Source organism: Amblyomma mixtum, chromosome 9 (genome assembly GCF_055824585.1).
Source record: "Amblyomma mixtum isolate Tamu chromosome 9, ASM5582458v1, whole genome shotgun sequence".
NCBI lineage: Eukaryota > Metazoa > Arthropoda > Arachnida > Ixodida > Ixodidae > Amblyomma > Amblyomma mixtum.
In genome coordinates, this window is record NC_143020.1 from 94,342,155 (window position 1) to 94,362,769 (window position 20,615).

The 20,615-nt window shown below is 50.7% G+C and overlaps 1 protein-coding gene across 1 annotated transcript in view; it reads right to left on the reverse strand.

The window, feature by feature from the left end:
- LOC149330199 (G1/S-specific cyclin-D2-like) overlaps window positions 1-20,615 on the reverse strand; it is a 75,406-nt gene that overhangs the window by 13,691 nt on the left and 41,100 nt on the right. Inside the window, exon 5 of the mRNA XM_089560806.1 lies at window positions 1,077-1,216. Coding sequence (XP_089416932.1) covers window positions 1,077-1,216 — 140 coding nt within the window. The remainder of the gene's footprint in view (window positions 1-1,076; window positions 1,217-20,615) is intronic.

Consider the following 20,615-nt stretch of genomic DNA (forward strand, 5'->3'; position numbering starts at 1 on the left):
TATTCCTATCGTGAATGTATCTCTTGTGTAGCGAAGATTAATGTTTTTGAGTTCATTTTTCGCCGAGTATTCTTTTTTTGTTCTCGGGCACCGAGGTACGAGAGGAGTTTTAAAGAAACCCGAGAGACCACTCGCGAACGGTGATAGATAGTCCCGAGGAAAACGACAAATGGATTCTTTGAAGGCAATGCCTGCAAGACTCGAACGGCAACACACAACTGAACCGGTTTTAGCTATGCAGCCGCTCATCGCTGCAAGCACACTTCGCTAGAAAATACGTTGACCCCTTCTTTTGCCGATGGAAGCGAAAACCCGTGTTTTACATTACCTACAGCGAACCCTTCGGAGCGCAAGTCGGCAAAAAAAGAAGGGTCTCTTTCTTGCTCTGCTTTTTTCCCCTCATCTTGCGCCGGAAAGTGCAACGCAGCGCGCAGACTGCGTATCGCACACTACGTCCAAGTAATCCGAAACCGGAACCTTCACTTGAAACGCCTGCGCGAGCATTCGCCGTCCAAGGCTGTCGACGCTTGCCGTCCGTGATTACGAAGTGACTTATAAGCAAATTTCACGCGCACATTTGCTACGGCGCATGATTTACCAGAAAACCGGCGAACAAGCGTTAACTTATACTACAGCATATAAACTGTGTCGCTGCACCGCGTACTGAGAGGGCAGCTCGAATCCGGCGTTTTCAAATCTACAAACGGAAATGGAAAACCTGGACCTCGGAATGTATTGTACCATACAGCGTTTTCAATAAGGATGCGGTGTTGCACAGTAAGCCTCTTCCTGTCTGCAGGCATAATATAGCCCCAACAAAAATCACAAATATAGGCAGACCCGAGGCACCCGACAATGTAGCCGCCCCACATCGCATCATCACACATCGACCACAACCTTCTCTTCTTCCAATGTGGAGTAGGCCGATCAGGGCATCATGGTACCTCTGTGGGATGTCCCTGGAATCTCCCTTTTATCACATTTCTGTTATTGGCCAGCACCTATATATAGTGTGCATGGCCCTTTATGTTCAAAGCGACAACGAATGTGATGAAAGAGCAGTGGTGGGCACTTACCACTTCTATGCTAGTGATCTCGTTGAGCCGCTCCGCGACTTCCCTCATTTCACTCCAGTGACGTCGTAGGAGGCCGCAGACAGCACAGCTGATGCTTGCCGCTGCGATCATCGATGCTGGGGACAGGATGAACTCGAACTCTGCGGAAAGAGAAACCGGAAAAAAACGTGAGAACGGGGACAGGGTAACTGAGAAAGCTACTACCAGAACTCAACCACACTTAAAACGACTGCAGCTTTTTCAAATCCAAAGAAATGCAAATGCAGACGTAATATGTGAACAGACAGGCGAGAGGCAGGGGCTGCTCACGTGGTAGTATTTCCAGCGCACTCGAACTTTCTGAAGTTTCTGAAGAATGCACGGCAATAAGTAACATCTATTTTTTATTCAGCATCTAATTTTTTTTTCATTTCGCATTCAGCAAGAAAATACATTGAACAAAAGTATACTTTCACAGAGAAACTAGTTATAGGAAATTAATGTATGTTTGCGCTCCTACTCGGGAATAAATCACTTGGTGTTTGTTAAAAAGCTTCTTGTTTCATTATTGTTAAACTGCACAAACTTAAAACAGTCGTTAAGTAGTACATGTTCTCTGCCATTTTTTTCTTTCAATCTCAAACTTTTCAGGCGTTTATTTTAAAGAGTATACTAGGTACACCCACAAAAAAGGCCGTTCTAAAGCCGTCCTCTTAACCAGATCTAGACACGGTCCTGCTCAGAGCGTGCACTTTTTAAGTATGGCTTGACAGTATCGAGTCAGGCCAGACGCCAGTCTAGTGGGTAGTCTACTGCGCTTCCACTACGCTTTAGCGCAAAGCGATTCGTCATTTTTGCTGTCAACGTACGCGTGGTCGCAGTCGGTACACTAGTGTAGCGTACACCACCAGACTCGGCGTACACACACAAACATGCGTGAGTAGCAGGTGGTGGCAGGTGCTTCACCGCCGACGTCGGCGTCAGCACAAAGAATAGCAAAAACAAAAAGAAATAGGACATTATTTGCGTTCAAGGGTGTCTGGGCGCGATGCGGGCATGAAGTCGACAAAAAACCCCCGACGAGTCTAATTCATCAGTTAATCGAAAAGACGGCGACAGTCAAACAAACAAAGGGGGGTAGACAGGGTGGGACGAGGCAGTGGTGGTCGGGGTGTTTATTCGAGAGGAAAGATAAAAATATTAAGCGCGCGTTTTAGGCGGTCAGACGTAGAAGAGAAGTGTCTCGCCAGTCGCGCCTTTCGTCGCAGTCTCTGAGGAGGGTCTCTTTCGCGGCGTCGCCCCGTCGGTGGTCGTTAACCCTAGGCGCCGTCGTCGGAGACACCGATGATTCAGACAAGCGAGAGATGCCGCGGTGGTGGTGGCGTAGCGGTGGCGATAGTAGCACCGTCACCGCTGGCAACACAGTGGCGACCAAGCGCGCGCAACGCCCCTAGGGGAGATTTTATATATGCTTCGCAATAGTATATATACTATGTCCAAATGTACTCACCCCCCCCCCCCCCCCGCCCTCTTTCCTTTCCACTGGGTTCATAGGGGCAATATTCAAAACCCCTTCCCCACTCCTTTTTTTCATTATAACTTCCGAACAACACAACAAGCAGGCCGAATTCCGCGCCACAGATAGACACGGTTCGCCCGCTCTTCGCGTCGAGCGTTGTGTCTCTCGGTGTCGTCAAAAAGACATCCCGTGTGCGTGCGTTCTCGAGATATCGCGGGACTCCGAAGAGGCCAACGCCTTGCCCGCGCTTCGGGGGCCCACACACACGCGGGCACGCATTAGCAGTTTGTCAAAGAAGCGTCGAGCGGCGCGCATCAGAGAGAACGAAGAGGACAACGCGATGGATGAAACGAAGAGGAAAGGGAAGTGCATGTAGTGTAGTACCAGACGTCGACGAAGATGTCGGAGTGCTGATGCGTTTTTATGTTCGTTTCGCTCCTTCTCAGTCTACCATGCGCGGCTAACTGTGCGCAAGGGATGTGGGAAGGAAGGGAGTGTGCGTGTAAGTGTAGCTGCAACGCGGGGGCTGTGGTCGGACTGAAAGCATTTAGATGTCATAATAATCATAAGACCCGTCGGGGAATTCGGGTGTACGTATCTCCTTTCTTTCTTTGCATTCGCTCTGTCGCGCCGTGTCATCTGGAATTATACCCCATGCAGAGAGAGCGCAGTGGCAAGCACTGCTGGGAGATTTGAAAAAAAAAAATGAAAGAAGAAAAACAAAACAACAAGCTGTTGCTCCTGCAAGTGAGCAGGGACGCATTAAGCGAACAGTCGAGCCCCATCTTGCATGCATACCGAGGGTATGTGTGCATATGTAGACAGTTCGTTGTACTGGTCCTCATTTGCGATTGCTGAAGTGATTAAAAAAGATAAGGGGGAAATGCCTGGCTTGTCAGCTGTGAAGGGAAGAAATCAGACGCGCCATTCGTAAAGAACCGGGAAGAGTGAAACGCATGGAATGAAAGCGAATTCGATCGGAATGCCGTTTTCTGCTGAAATCACTTCAGAATCGCGGGCAAAATTCCAATTCTTCGCAGGGTCTCCAAGTGTGTAAGAATATCACGGGCGACGACAAGATGCTTCAACAGACTACGGTTTCCTAATGCTCAGCGACTGCAATGTTTACGGTGTGACGAGTTGGAGAGATGGTCGCGAGTCAGGCTGGCAAAAATAGCCATACAGCCTTTCTCCCACTTTTAGACTTCGCACGGACTGTTAGGCTCACAGTCAGATGGGGCCGCTAATTAGCATTCTAGCACTGGTCAGAACGCCGACTCCACACACGAGTCATGAAAGTTATCTTTCTTCAATACATACCCACTTAACGCGCAACATGGTTCACCTTTTTGTTTTGCGAACAAATTATTACAAAAGATGGAGTAATATTTAACTGAACACAACTAATGTGTTACCTGCAATTATGCACTGTACAGTACTTCACTGTTCAAGAAAATTCAGGGGCTTGAAGATGGAAGCGGTAACGCTACGCCAGCGCATCGAGCGGAATCTTCACAAAACAGTAACAGAATAAAAAACTCGAGCACTACTTTCCAAAAAACATATAAAACATGGGGTCTGTACCATCAAAAAGGGCGAGTAAAATATAAAGGCTGTGTCCTCTCAAGCGTTCACTGATTTGACTTCCTCAGAACTCTGTGTAAGAGCGGCATATACATGCAGGCACGTCAAATACAATCGATCCGTTCTTCTTTGTTGCAATGCGAAAGACGTGAATCCACTTCCCTTTTTAAGAAAGACAGAAGAGCGCTCACGCTCCGTGACTGACTGACCGACTAGGACGGCCTCAACGCTCTCCGCACTAGAAGGCAGCAGCGTCGGTACCAACGTTGTTGGAGAGAGTGCGGATACTCGACCCCATTACGACAATTTCACGCTCTCTCGCGCGCGTTTCCCTCCTCGTATGCAGTAGTACACGGCACGGCCATTATGCGCCCGATCGGCTTGCCGCCACGCCGCCGCTGTCCCCTAAGTTGCGTGCAACGCTGCGTATACCCTGTGGAACGGTGCTTCGCGTTTCCGACTCGATGATGCTCTCGTCACGGCTTCGCCACGCGTCGCCGTCACTGAGAATGCACTGCGAGGCGCTACACTAAACGGATTCGCTAAACGGTGACCACATCCTCTATCCGGGCCTTAGCAGAGCAGCGTGCTAGATGGATATATGTACCTCTAAAGAGGAGGCAACGTGCTTAGGCCTCTTCTTCTTCCTTACTGGTCATGATCGTCACGGTTTTGTAATGTCCGTGTGGAGCTGGGGGGTGTGGGGAGGGATCGGTGGTGGCATTGTTGTGACCAGAGAGGGAGCAGTTTTTGATGAGGTAGGGGGCGACGCGTTTGAAGAGGCCGCCCGTGGTGGTGCTGCCCGTAGCTCGCGCGGTCTATACTGGGGCGTAGAACATCGACTTCCCGCTTCGCTGCTTGCGGATGTAAACAGCAGAACGCCTCTACGATACGCTCGAGCAATATCTATAGGCGGTGGAGCTGATGCCTCACTCCGGCCGTCTTCATGGACTTTATTTTTTTTTAAGTTCGCCTGACGCGTATATGAGAGAAATAAAGATGCAAGCTTGTTCGCCAGTGGCCCCTTTCTCTTTTTGTTCTGTTTCAGTCGAAGCTTAATCTCCCCACCCCCGCCCTTTGTTTCTTTTGCATCTTTGTTCTTGCAATCAGCGCGCGGAAAACGAGGCTTTGGGTTTATACGCAGGTGTCACTGCTAATCATGGCTATTCTAACCTGCGACGTTACGATGACATTTGGCGTACAAAAGTTTCTATTATGATGCCAGGTTCGAGTAGTTCTTCGGTTGCCTAACTACAAGACAATCGGTCGCGAAATACCGCATTACACTTCGACGACTGCTGCCATATGTAACCGCTTGGTGGTGACCTCGGTTTTTCCATGGATAACATGACTTTTTTGGCGGATAATACTAGGGTTGGAAGCTTTCAGAAATAAATTTTTCAAGAAAACGTTTGTCGAGAGATTTCAGTGATGATGATGATGATAATTCATCAATCCATACGCGACACCTGGTGGGAAGGAAACAAACTTGGGGATTAGCTCGGAACTGCTGCTTTAACACCCTGCCGCTCCTTCACCTTCTCTGATTCGCTGTCGACGTACGGCATCCAGCCAATCAGGAACGCGGCGTGTGGGCGTCGAAGGGAATGCACGCTTCCGCTACGTGAAAACGCGCCCAAATCGTGACGTAACGTACGCGTTCTCAGCAGGCGCCCGACGAGCGCCAGTAATCCAGCGAGCCCCCCAAGACTTCACTAACCTTACTAAACAAGGCAATTACGCCTTTCCGGTCGTTGACGTGCGGGCTCTTTTCGGGGTGCGTTTGCACCACGAACGCGGTCTCACGTTCCCTCTTCCCGCAGGTTGCCTCCCAGCGCGCTCCAGAGCATCGACTTCTTCAGCCCGACCGCCGAAGAGTGGATTGTTAAAAGGGTAAAAGACGGCATCAAATGCAGATAGGAATGAAGCAAACAAATCAAGCCGTGAATTATAGGCACGATGGCATACATCATACTCAGGGAGCAAAGGAAGGGTTAAAGAAGGGGAAACAAGAGAATAAAGGAAAACTAACAGGAGGAAGAAGCAGCAAGAAGGCGGCGCGGCAGTGAGCGCGCCTTAAGACCGAAATGGATGGTCCCGGATTCTGCGCCAGCGAAAGAAGGGTGTCGGCCCGCTTTTCATACGCGGCCGCCGCAGACACATCGTGAAGCTCGCAACCACGTGGGGAGGCTACATACCAGAAGCCAGACGCGCAGACAAGCCAAGACGAGACAAAAATAAAGAAAGGAAGCGAAAAAGCGCCTCCTAGTGGAAGGAAGGAGCGACGTGAAAAGAAAAGGCGATGAGGATGCATCGGCACGAAAGAGCAGAAACGAAGCACGAGGAAAGAAAGCTCGCGATTAAACAAATACCCGCCAGAGGGAGGTCACGGCGGCCGCGCCCCGAAGGAGGTAAAAAGAATAGAAAAAAACACCCGTTGAAGCACGTATGCGGCCGAAAGCCGGCACTCCGGCATGAATGGCTTGAAGGGGGGTACGCAGACACAACAAGAATAGAAAAAGGAAAGCTGAAGACAAGCTTTGAAGAAGAAGCAAACGAAGGGCGTAGAGCTCCAGCCGAGACGAGTCAAGCACGCGCGAAGCCGTCTAAGGTTGAGCCAAGGCGAGCCAAGCTAGACCCATGAGCATCATCGTCGGTTGTGCAGACGCTGTAATCGCAAGGTATACAGCCCTGTAATCTCTGGTGATACTGCGAGTTCAGATACACCCCTCTGGAGTGCTTCGAACCCGCAACACCAGGTCGCAAAGTTAGCGCACGAAGCAATGCAAGTCAATCCAAGAGTCAGCAGACAAAGAAGTCGGCGTAATCGCTCGCTGACAAACAGCAGGCGGGCTTTTCGGCACTGCAGGCGAGCGAAGAGGGAAAGATACCTGTCAGGGCGAGCCAAGTCAAGTACGTGACCGAGAAAGATTCGGGTGGGGGGAATACGCATGAATGGCGAGAGTAGGGACGGGTTTGTTTTCTTACCTGTAGACGACGCGAATACGAGGACCCCACCCATACTTGCGTATACGTGCACCGAATTCGAATGACTCGCTTCCAGAGACCAAATTCGAGAGAGCCCCTGTAAAAAACGCCATGCGGCGTTCTCATGTTCGCAAACTGTGAAGATGTGTTCGCGATGTTGCATTACAGAGTTTCGAGGCGGGCACCGTTTCTTTGAAGGGAACCGGCGAACCGTGAAGTCGTTTCTTTCAGGCTGGTTCTGCATTTTCGCTCCCGGGATACATTTTGTTACAACCTCCTAGTTTCGCGTGCATTCCTTCGGTTGCAAAACTTTTGCCGAGTCCACCGCACGCCCAGTTTCTAAGAGGACGCCGAATTTCACCACCCCGTGCACTTGTCCGCGGGTGTATTTTATAGAAGGACAACAAAATAGTCGAAAGAGAAAGCAGACCAGAGTGAGGGAGGTAGCCGTAGCAGCTCCTCCGAAATTCTTAGCGCTGTCTGGGAGTCCCTGAGTCGCATTGGCGACGGGCGAAACAGGTTGAGCCCGCCGTGGAATGCTGCGGCGTGGCTGTGGGAAGGAGTTCAACTCCCTTCCCTCAGCCGCAAGAGGGGGGGGGGGGGGGGACGCAAAAATAAAAGCCCGGGTCAGACAAGAACGTGTCTCTCTGGCGTAGCTCAAGAGTGACTATGAAGCAAAAAGAAGCAAAGAGAAAAGAAGCCGACGAAAATTGAGGAGCCACAACTGTTCTTTGGTTCTTGGAATAGAAGAAGAAGAAAAAAAAAAGACGGCAGAGAAAGAAGTAGTTCGGGAACACACGCACGCATCGTTTCTTCGGAGCGCCGATGTCAGGCCGAGAAGTCTTTGGCCGATAGTTGGAAGGCCGCACCAATGCCAGCCGCAGGTTGTAAGTCGCCCGCTGCTGCCGAAGACGACGAAGCGGTCAGCTGACAGAAAGGCGCTTTCCACTTCCCATTTCAGCCCCCCTTCGAAACCTGCCTTCAGCGATAGGACTAACTCGCTTTTTTTCTTATCTGACCGGATGATGCTCCGCGAGCGGATTCACGACGGCCAATTAAGAGGCCTGCGAATGCGTCAATGAATCTATTCGTGTGCGCGGTTTTGCCGATGGTAGACGCGAGGCGTATTCTCTGCGTGCCGAGTTGACTAACACGCCGCGCAACAAACTGCGGAAGCTTCGAGTGTTTTATTCTTTTACTATACTGTAATTGTTTCTTTGGCTAACGCTGTAAATAAATATCGCTTCGTAGTGATAACATGCCTGCTCCTGTGTTCGTGCTGGTACCAGCTCTAAGCAGCCTGATATTGAATTAACTATGAATTAACTACTCATTTTGACATCTCTGCGACCGAAGTAGCGCTATTCACTCCCTCGGTATGGCGTCACAAGCGTTTCCTTGTAGCCTTTACACATTCTATCCCTATGCGAGCATTCTTGAGGGGTGGCTTTTGTCTTTGGTCAGCCTACAGAAAAAATAGGTAGCCTGTTGGCAGCTTGAGCTAAGCCTACTAGCATTGCTAAGCCACGACATTGCTTGTATGCAAGGCAATGTCGTTCATTCTAACTCGTTTAATTCGGACTCCCGGTTTATATGAACTCCCGCTTCGGTCGAGCTCCTCCGTGGAATCTCGTTTAACTCGAACTTCGGTTTATTCGGACAAAACATTCCAGCCCACTTTCGAGCTCGAATCATCGATAGTTGACTGTAGAACTCTCGCTGACAACCCAGCCGTACGTACTCAGCCGCATACCCGTACATGGAAGCTGACAATCGGTTCTCCATTAATATCCGCAGACATTCACAGGGACTGCTGACAACGCCAGCAGCAAAGGAGCCGCCCGGTCTGCATTCCTTCAGGCCAGTGTGTAAGTATATCGTGAAGCAAAAGCGACACCCCCGTCTTTCTCGGACCTTAAGAACCAGTTTCGCCGTCTTTCCCCGGTCCATTGACGGTTCGCACGAGTTGACCAGTCGGTCGATGCAGAGGAGAAAGTACGCAAACAAGAGAGAAGAAAAAAAAAAACCCCGTCTGCGGCGTTGCGCACTTATCAGCGTCGATTAACCAAATTGGCGTTGAGACGATCAAGAGGCCCCCAAGGCGCCGGCACCAGGACCCGTCGTACGTATTTTTTCACTGGGTCGCCCTATACACCCTGTCATTTCAACTTCCCACGCCGAGCTCGAGGCCGGTTACCTGCAAACCCCTCACCGCGGCCGCCCCTTTTATAAGCTCGGACAGGCGAGTCATCCCCCACCGCCTTTTTGTGTTCGCGCGTGGTTTCCGATCTTTAATCACCCGTGGGCGGCGAGGGGTGAAAGAGTTCAATCACCAGGACGTTTCCTCCTAGCGTGAGAGGCCCCAGGAGGTTGTACTTCAGTGAACTCGAACTGTGCCACGTCACACCCGAAGACGCCTGTGAAGCGGGCGTGAAGGGCTTGGTTGCTTTGATGCAAGCGGCACTTTTTCAATGCCCACACAAATTAAGAGACCACAGTACGACAGGTACCACAGGACGAGGATCTTCGAGGACCAATAATGAGCAATAGTGGATGCAGGTCATCTGATTTATTTCAAGTGACATCCAAAAAGTGGAGCAGCCTACAAGTACGTAATAACCACCATCAAGCTGACGAAAGTTCCTGCGGGAGATCTAGCCCACACTCCCACCGTGTACAGTAAATTCGGCACGTAAATAATCGCTACTTCCATATTTTAAGTTCGTAGCATTCGCCTCCAGCTGAAATGTCCAACTCAACTGCACCGGATCACGTAACTTCACTCGTGCTCCGGTCTTTGCAAAGACACCGCAGACGGCTTCCCGCGCCCTGCCCACGAGTCTCAAGAAGGCGGCAAGTCGCCTCTTCACTTTGTGCGGAGGAATTGACATTCTTAGCACGGCCTTTAAAGTAAATGCTGCTTGAATTACGACCGTACAGCACAAATGGACTCCCGCTGATCAGTTCCGGGTCGTCCCGCTGGGAGGCGTCCCTCCTCATGCTCCTTCTTTGAGCGTGACAGCTCTTTGGACACGGGCCCCCGACCACGGTTCTGCGGTGGACCGATTTTTGCTGGAAGCCCTTCGCGTCATTCCGAAGAGGTTAAGCTACCACAGTGTTACTGGTTGGGCAAGGACATCACGAAATCGGTGGTAACAAACACACCGGATAGTACGAAGGTGCAGTACGTCGTAACTCGAAATCGGTTTTAAGGAGCACACCGGATATAACGAAGATGTATGTCGTAGCTCGAAATTGGCTGTAACGAACACACCAGATATAACGCATGTGTGGTATGTCGTAATTCGAAATCGGTTATAACGAGCATAAGACCGGACAAATGCACACAATGAAGAATCAGAAGCGCTCCAGAGAGCTCAGCAGGATGGCACGTAGGCTTTCGCCTTGCTGCACGTAAGTTGACTGAAGTGCTCCGCCTGAATTTTTATAGGTTCTGCTACACACTCGTTACACACTGGGAAACAAGCGATTCAAGCCCTGATGCAAGCGCCCCTTGTCAGTCAGTTGTTCCCCTAGTCAGCGACGACAGTTTTGGGGCACGCCAAGCCGTGCCGTGCCAGCAAACGAGGCAGCGGAGGGATTCATCAGGACGACTAAAGAGCGAAAGTAGGAAGCTTCGCAGAAGCGACGTGTTCTCTTCGCCCTTGTCACTTGCTCGTGCGTAATGATAATAGAAAGCCCGGAGAAGGCCCGCTAATTAAAACGGTCTCCTGGGGGAGGAGGAGGCGGTACCCACGATCTCCTGGTCTCGCCCGGGCAATTACGTAAGAGAGCCCCCAGGATTGAGGGTCTACGGGAACGAGACAAGGGGGTAAGAAACCGACTGGAAGACGTGGGGGACGGCGCGTGTCTGGAGCGGGCCCGACAGAAAACGACCTTGAAGCCGGCCGCTCCTCTTGAAGAGAACGCGAGCGCAGCGCAGCTATTACGCGTGCTTGTTGTATATATGTATGCGATATCCCTGCATGGAGTCCACACTACTTTTTTTTTGCTTTAATTATTAGCGATTATCTCGCCGGGCGATTTCGGTACTTCTCTATGCACCGCCGCCACGGGACACTTCTTCGGCTTCGTCTCTGCCTTCGTCTTCTTTTTTGCTTCTCGTTTACGGGCATACGGTATGGCGACCCACGCCATTGCCTGCTTGCGTTAGTGTATGTGTGCAAGGCCCATTTACATTCCGTAATCTTTCTCGGCTTCTCACTTCTTTTACTGCCCGCGCTGTTTACTGTTTTGTTCCATCGAGCATTTGCTAGACTATCTGCATGCGTTTCGGATTGCCGGCTCATTGGGTTAAGAAGATCGGAAAAGAAGGCGGGAGGGAGACTGATCTTTTATCGCAAGCGGACGATTGCAGAATGGAGGACGGGGGGGGGGGGGGCGTCGTCGTGGGAAGCTCGTTAATAACAACCATTTGCACTTTAAATGTGGCGCCTACGGTGGCCGGTTCGTGCAATGGGAGGAGATTCAAAGGAATGCCGACAGCGGCCAACGCTGTGGACATTACGGCTAGAGCGAAAAACAGAGCTCCGAAGAAGCTGAGGGACATAAAAAAAAGGCTTGCTTCGTTTTTGCACTTGTCGGTGGAGCAACAAGTCACTGTCCACCAAAAGTAAGGAATTACGGCGTTCGCCGAGAACAGCAGCCGTTGGCCGAAGCAGTGTTGATGAACACTGAGTGATAAATTTGCTCCTTGAAGTGAAATGTCTAAAGACTTTTTTACCACTAATTTTGTTCCCGATATTCACTGATGTGCCTGGAGTACTCTGTCGGTTGCACAGATTAAGTGCTGACAATTGGGACAGAAAGTAAGGATTAGGTTGTGATATCTACGTTCGAGTCCTTGATATCTACTGATATCTACTTTCAAGTCCTTGGTCCTGGATGAACCACGTGGCCATCGCTGTATGTCGTAACTGGGAACTCTCTCACTTTCACGAAGTTCACCAATAAGAACACGTGTACACCAAGTGTCGACCACGTGCACTACAGCATGGATGCAATATATGACCAGGTGTTCACTACGCGCCCCAGGAAGCTGACACTGTCATTAAATAGCCTATGTCTTGATATGGGCCAGGTCTATCAGGAACCTGTCTCCTATAAAAAGTGGTGCAGCTTAAGTTGCCCGTTTCCTTGGGAGTCTTTTAAATTTTTCCGTCTCTATCTTCCAAGCTGCTTTGTTTGTTAACAGGATAGTACAGACCCGCACATTGAATGGCGAGTTCAACTATCCTCGGCCCGACGCTGTTGGAAAAACAGCTTATCGCGCTTAACCAACTAGCCCAAAGAGCCAGTGTGTTATCCCGGCAGCCAACGGCTGATACAAGCCGGCTTATATGCGTAGAAAAACGATAGCCGTACAAACAGGCGTTGTTGAGGAATCCAAGGGCCGCTTTAGCGAAGACTGCATCTTGGTCGGGGATGGCTGCACTGGCGAGTGACGTGTGAATGTCGGCTCTATTCGGCCTTGTCTCGACCCTTCATCTTTGGTGACGTGTCGGAGACAGGGAGGCAAATAACGGAAGCCTCCGTGAGCGATTAGCGATATTGAAACATTTCCCGGCTAAGCAAACGTGGATTCGCAAACTTTAACTATAAGTAAAAGCCGAGGCAAAAGTAACACGAATGGATCTTCCAGGCGTTCCCCTTTAGCCGTAAACCATGGCAGGTACAAAACGCACGTCAGTATTACGCGAAGTGTGTTGAAACGAGTTTTAACGGAGAACACAATTGCACTGAAACGTCGGTATACCTTGATTGGCAAGTCTGCCCGTTTGGGTCACTCTTGCTGGCTTCCCGTGCTTTTTTTTTTAACTTTTCGTCGCTATTAATTTTGCGTTATTCTGTATTCGACGCAAATTTAATTTCAAGTGGAAACTGTTTTTGTTTTGTTTGTCCTTCTTTGTTCTCAAAAGCACTGAGGTTCTCCAATGAGAGCTCAGCCTTAGAAGGCGCTTATTTTAGAGCGCGAAGTCTTCCGTGTGGCCGCGGCGGATGGGGAGAAACCCATACCTTGAACATCCTGCCCTGCCGAGGCTTCAGACACGGATGGCAACAGAGAGTTGCTTGCAGTTGTCAGAAATAAAGTAGTAAACGAAGAAGCAAGCAATCTCTCTAGCGGAACTTGAGGCGATATCAGTGGTTAGCATGAAATACCTTCAATTCATTAATGCATGCTGTTGAGAAAGTTCCAGGATTCTTAGGTTTCTACCGCCTATTAGTCCAATCTTTTTAGGGGGAATCCCCCAAGGCGGAGTAGATTTCAAAGGAGTGATCAGTCATTAGCATACACATGAACCTTGCCACACGGCTAAAGATACACAGCTTCCTCGGAATGTTTGCCGCGGAAAAAAGCAAAATGAATGCGCCATTGTCACTGACCCAGAGACCAGTGCTTATTTCGGGCCCGCGCTCTACAAACTAAACAAACCGGGACCACTCCTTTTTCTATTAGTTGGCGGATCAACCTCAGAAGCGCTAATAACGTCGCAGAAAGATTAGTCTAGTCTGGTTTTGGCTCATTGAAGTTGCTGATTGGTTCCAGAAGATGTCCATCCTGACCAACCTGTCTTGAAGCCATTTTATGTGACCTAATGCTGCGAAGATCCAGCTATAACCAGGATCCTGGCTAACATATGGACAACCTCTAAGCTAGTGTGCTCCATTCTGCGTGACCCCCCTTTTTTTCTCTCTCTGTTGTCGACACAAATGAAACAAGAACAAAACAAAGAGAAGGACGCAGATTAACAGAGCGGGGTGCCAGGCGCGTGGAGGAAGCGATTGGTGCCCTCCCGTCGTTACACTTCCCGCGCCTAGGGGTGACACACGCAGAGGCTGCCGAGATAGGGCTGCTTTTGCGGACGGATACCGTGCAATCCGGTGTATAAGCCTACCGGTCGTGCATGGTATCAAACAAGTAAAAAAAATGAAAGTAGGGCAAACGAAATAGGTTAGCGGAGTGGCTGTAGGTTTTGCACGTAAAAGAGGTGGTGGGCGGTGGCAGCTCAGCAAACTACTGATAGCGCAAGGACACTATACCTGATTTCGAGTATGACTGCTCCTCATTATTCAGTGAACCTTCGTTACTGAACCCGCCAGATTAGCCCCTGTAGAGTACGTGCGCCGGATATCTGCCGATCATTGAAAGATTTGCCGCGGTAGCACCAAGTTTTGAAATTTCGAGCCAACTGCTAAAGAATATTGCATTGTCGACTCCTCCGGGGAGCAATGTCTTGTCGAACTATATAAGAACCGCGTCAACTTTAACGACATAGATTATTAGTCCTCGACATAGCTTTTACAAGCAACACTCTATGACTATCGTCAACCAAAGAACTCGTAGCTGAAGTTCATAGAAAAGAAACTGCCAGCAGCCTTCCTTGGGCATCTATTTTTTTTCTTTGTCATCCTTTTTCATTCATTTGCCCTATCGCGTTTCGGAAGTGTAGGTGCGTGCCACATACACACACACTTCCTCGCCACGCAAGCTGTGTAACAAGTGCCTTGCTTCGCAGAGGGCCCTTCATTGACGGAGTTGGCTCGCACAGGATGCGACTAAAAAAGATATACGCCTCTCGTGACTCGAAGCAAAGGAGCGAGCAAGGAAAAGGAAATAAAAAAAAGCGGGGCAGGATGAGAAGAAGGACGTGATTGCGCGGGAGATCCGCTCTGGGAGTAGTTTGGCGTGCAAGCAAGGCGTTTCTTTTTTGCTGGCCTGTTCAGTCCGCTTCTTTCTGGGCTTATTTCAGTTAAAGCTAACGTGACTCGACGCGAAAATTTCGCAAGCCATTTTGAGAAGGAATAGTCCTGCTCCGAAGAGCTGGTCACCAGGAAGCCTCTGGTAAGAGAGCTGCAACTGCCTTGATAGAACTAGTAACGAGCAAGCTCCTGGTAGCCACTGCTGGTATAGAAGCTGGTATAGAAGGCGAAGATTGGTAGAGTTAGAACTGCATCGGAAGAGGTGGCAACGAGTGAGTAGGACGTTCAATTACCGAGTGGCTTTTCAGCGTGTCTATTCGGCAGAACTGCTTTGGGACATTCTTCTCAGAAAGAAACGCGCGCGTCTAACAATGAACAGAGTGATATCCAAGAAATGTTGTCTGGTTTCTATGCTCTGAGTAGCTGAAGAGAGACACGGAACATAGAACAAAAGTGATAACTCCCTCACGAGATATCGGTAGTGGCTGGGTCAATCGACCGTCATTGAAGACAAAAAAAAAAACATGTGGGAGGAAGAAAGTTCAGTGGCGATACGCTCTCTCGTGGATGTCATATCAGAAGTACGGCGTCAAGTTGTGACGCATGACACTACACTCGCTCTTGCGTTTCGTTACCGTGAGGGCGAGCACCGAACAGAGGACAATAGGATCCGTAGATGAAAGAAAGTAACCACGTAGGGCGTGATGATGCCCCGCGCTCGACAACGAGAACAAAAACGAAAATCCGCAAGTAAGCACGCCAGCAACACTGGGACTCGGAGCCGTTGCGCCAGAGAACACGTTAAGCGTGGCGTTGCGGTGGTGCCGGGGCTTGATGACAGGGTCTTGCACGCGCCATGCTCTCCTAGAGGGGAAAGGTCAGGGCCGAACCCGAGAAAGACTCATCACAGCGGACAAAAGGAAAGGCGTTCGCGTATTCCGGTCGCCAGTGTCTTTCCGTCCACGGGGACACCGCCAAATTTCTCGAATGAAGAGCGGAAAAAGAGGGAAAAGAATAGCGAAGGGTGGTACGCACGAAGACAGTTCTTTAACGGCCCTCTGTCCCGTGCAAGACACACAGGAGCTGGTGCTTACTTTTTTTTTTTTGTGCTGAAAATGCGATTCTTTGAGGAAAACGCAGAGATAGAGCAGAGAGTTGAGAGCCATTGAGGGACGATGACAAAGGAATTGGGCAGGGTCCCGGACAGCGGGGAGTGTACAAGGAGGAGGAGGTTGTAGACGTGCTGCGGCTGTGGCCACCGGAACTCGACCCGGATCTTTTTGCCCAGGGCGCCGCTCTCTTTTACGTGTTGACTCGCGTAAGGAACACCGTGCTGTGACAATGACGGAGCCCTCAAAGTCACAGCGGAAGTCCTGGGCGTGAACGGCCAAGGACTCCCATTCACGCGGAGTGGAATGCCCGGGCGAAGCCAGGTAGTTTCGAACTCGACCCTTGAATGAAGGTCGCCGGTTCTGTTTGTGTGCAGCTCGATGGTGGTCTACTAACCTGAGTCAAGAGACTCTTCAAACATCGTGTGGGGTATGAGTAACACCGGACAAAGAATATGAAAACGATTTGCAACAAGTTCTGAGACACATTTCGTCGCTTGTGGACGAGGTTAGCATAAAAGTCCAAATAATTTCTCAATTAGGAGGCAAACCAATAGGCGTGTTCTGTCGAGTAGAGAGAATGATGAATACTTTCTATCAGACTGAAACATACTCATGATTTAGAACAGCTAAAGAGTGCCACAAAGTTAGGTCCGCTAAACACCGTAAGAAATCACCGGAATGCAATGTTTTCAGCTACCTAGCTATTGTTTACAATAAGTGATATCTGATGAGTCAATTTCTGTAAATTAACAAAAAGGCTTTCGATATATTGGCTGACATAGACCACTTCCGGAAGCTCAGGCCGAGTAGTTCATGAACTATCAAAACAAGGCCATCTCTACGAGCATTAAGACCCGGCGTAGAGGCACCAAGAGGAAAGGAGTGAGCGCAGAACTAAGTTCTTTCAGTGGCACCTCCCATCGCATTCGCCATGTCCGACATAGCGTTCCACTAGGAGAGAGAAAGTCGTACTATCTCCCGGAATTCTACGCAGAGCACTCTGCCGGGGGTTGGAAAAAGAGAGGGAACCAGTGATCCGGCTTGCTCAATGACACACACACCTCACGACTGTCCCACGGCCGCCACACACGATACCGAGCGAGACCTACAAACAGAGACAACCCCACAGTGGTTCTAACGTTTCTACGAGGCGGCACACAGTGGTGGGTTTTCTGAATGGCGGTGCCGTGGCGCCAGTCCTAGGAGCGTGTATGAATGGAGAGAGGAAAGGCGATAATGTACAAGGAGGGAAGGGGGGGGGGGGGGGGGGGTGTCTTGTCGAAACCGCGCGCTCGAACGTTACCGCCACCATATCCGCGTTGGCCGTTGCCGCCGCTGCGTTATGACTTGCTGCCGGCAGCTTTCTGGCGAGACTGAGAAAAATAAGAAGCCGCCCGAATCGCCTGGGCGAGAGAACCAGCGCGCGCGCCGGCAACGAAGAGGGGCGGAGGCCGAGTTTCCTCGAAGACAGGAAGCGAAATGACGACGGCGAGACCCCCAGCCAACGGCGCAACGAAATTCCGTTCAGCATTCCCGAAGCCACGAGTCCGAGTAGGAAAAACGAAGCTTATTCTCCCCCTTGAGTAGCGAAGGAATGTGTAGGAGTCTGGAACGTCTCCTAGATGAATTTGTGCTTTGTGTACACTTTGAGATGCCTGAACAAGGACTCAAGGCATCTTGAACACTACACGAAGACCGGATGAAGCCTGTGCCCGTCAGTTTAGCTTTTCAGCAACGCTGGTGTGAGCCATGAAAAGTCAAGGATCCCGGCAGGACGGCTCTGCACCCAACTCTGACGCCTGCGGCTAGAAGATGACGAGTAGTACTACGACGTGTGCATGTCTGCACGATGCAGCGACCAACTCCCTCAGGCGGCGGAGGGGGCGTGGGGGGGTGCTGGCGGATAAGAAGGAGGAGGAAGGAAAGGAGGATAGTAGCTGATTCTCGGGAATCCGGGCTCATCAAGCAACAAAAAAGGGAGGATGTGCTGTCTTTCCTCCACGACGCCAGTGATGGTGACCCTCGGTCGGCGGCGAGACGGCATTTGCGGGGGCGGACGTCGGTGAAAGAACGTTCATCCCGGCGGCATCACTTATCCCCTGCACCGCCGCCTCCGGTCGGGGGTCTGCCGTCTTGCTTCCTTCTATTGTGGAGCCGTGCTGACGAGCCCCCGTGTTGCGTTAAGACGATGGCCGCTGCCCTCTGGAAAGAGCAGTTCGGAGCCCGTGACCTGCTTTGTATGAATGGACTCGACGGCCTGTCCATAGCGCTTTTCAAATATGGGCAGGGAAGATTGCAGGGCACGGGGCCAAGGGGGTCTTTATAAACTGAGGTATCGTACTACCGAGCTATTGTAAATGCTTCTTTATTTTCGCGCATGAGAACGAAGCAAGGTGCTGTGAGCAGCTGACGGGGCATCGAGTTCCGGGACACCATTGATAACGGACCGTTCGTGAGATTCGAAGCTAGGCTAGGAAGACCGGAACGGGAACGACGAGGTCTAGATATATTACAAACAAGACAATTTCAAAGCTCATCATCGCAAAGGGAGCCTGGAAGACGCGCAATTTAGAGGGTAGGATAGAAGGGTATGGTAGACGCAATTACGAGTATGTTTGAATGGTGCAAGTGGGCACCCTCATCCAATTTGTTTATTTTAGACTCCACCTTGCCTTTCTATCTTCAGTAGCGCCGAAGAGGGTATTTTCTTGGTTCTTTCCAAGACCCCCGAGGACAAATCAACCTTTGTGGTTTATTTCCGTACTACTAAATGCGTACTGTAAAAGTCGGGGTCAAAGCAAAGACACTGCTGACTCGCGGTCAGTCACTGACAATTGAGGAAGTACTATAACGGTTGATATAGACATGACGCGGACGTCTCGTCTCAAGGCGCTAACGAGGTTAAAGGAAAACGAAAGTGGCGGGGCAATCAGTGCCCGTGAAAAAGGAGAGCGCTCGGAACACGTGTTGGATGACCCAGCCAGTGGTTGATGACTCCGCGGCGACGGCTGTACTACAAGAGGAGCTCGGAAAGAGAGGGCCGCAGGAACCGCGTCATCGTCGCCCGTCGTCAGTGGCCGCGAAGAAAAGCACATAAAGAGCCGCGGCTCAAATCACCGTCGCGCTAGGAGGGGTCGACTCAGTCGCCGACCGCACATGTTGCCGGCATCTGTCCACTCCCAGGAATGACACCAGCCGTGACGGCTTGCGGGCCGGCGGCGCGGTGACCTTGGAGTGACGACCTCCCCGAGGCGCCGGCAGAGCTGCCATCGCGATGAGCATGCCATCTCGGTGGTGTCCTCTCCTGCGGCATTGCGGGGGGTTGGGTGGCGAGCGGATGAATCAATGGAGCAGCCTTCAGCCGTGGCAGCGAGCAACCCGCAAGCCGAGGCCGACACCCCGGAGATGTGAGACGGCGCCCGGAGGGAGACGCCGCGGTCTGTGACATTCGTGGTCTTTGGACTTCGGCACACTGACCCCTATGTGGCGGGAGACCCGGCTGTGATTGACGAACCTCGTCATCGTCTTCTTCCTCGGGGGCCCCTCGAGCGCGCCAAATTTGCGGCAGAGCGTTGGCATGCCTCCCCCAACCCTGCTGCCTGCTCTTCTTCCTATATACCCCTCCTTCCTGTCACGTTTATTGCAATGGAGACGATCGATTTACTTGGCTGCGGTTTGCACCGGTTACCTCGTTATAACTGATCTGCGTTTGGAGCTTACACAGTGACGTGCGGTGCGTTCCGGGAGAACTTTTCTGAAGCTCCTTGTGGACGCTGCACTGATTGTTCGTGAAAGCGAAATAAAATCGTACTCATTCTTGACATAATTTTATAACCTTTCCGTCGCTCTTTACCGGAACGCGATTGCAAGGCACTTTTTTTTTTTTGTCTGCTCGACGCAATATAAAATTCCGTTGAGAACTGAAGGGGCCCAAGTGGGTTCGGAATAGATAATAGGTCACATGTTTCACGCAATCTTCACATGTTTCACGCAATTTTCCCTCCGTTTTGACTGCTCGGTTTAAAGAATTTGTAACAGTCAAGCACACAAATGTGATGCTCGAGGGGGGAGGGGGGGGACGGGAAAGGAGAGGTTGACAGTTGTTACTTCCTTTCCTAGGTTATCGTCCTGATTTAAGCGTAAAAAATAAAAACGCGCTCGCCAACCAGGCCCAAAAATAACCCCCAGCACAACGAGTTAAGAAGCTGCGCGCGGGAAATGTAGAAAAAAATAAAAGCGTGGGAAGGCCCGCTTGCAGACACGCATAAGACGCATCCGAAAGTGGGCGAAACAGGCGTACTTAATTCAATAGGTTATCCCGAGGGCCAAACTGACGACAAAAAGCAAAGAAAAAGGAAACAGGAATGGTAATAAAAATTGTGCGCAAAAGGGGGGCGAAACACCTGAACGACGACGACCTTGCAACCGTATGCGCAGCCCGGGCGTGTTTGAATTTATTTCCGCTCTTCCAAACCCCAGCGACCCACACACGCGCATCGTCCCCCTACTAGACAGATTCCAACCATGCCGTTCAAGTTCAATGTCACGCCGCGCCGACGGCTCGTTTTTCTTTCTCTTCTTCCGTCTCATTCGCCGTCTTCTCTTTCACTACTTTTTCTTCTCTCTGTATCTCCT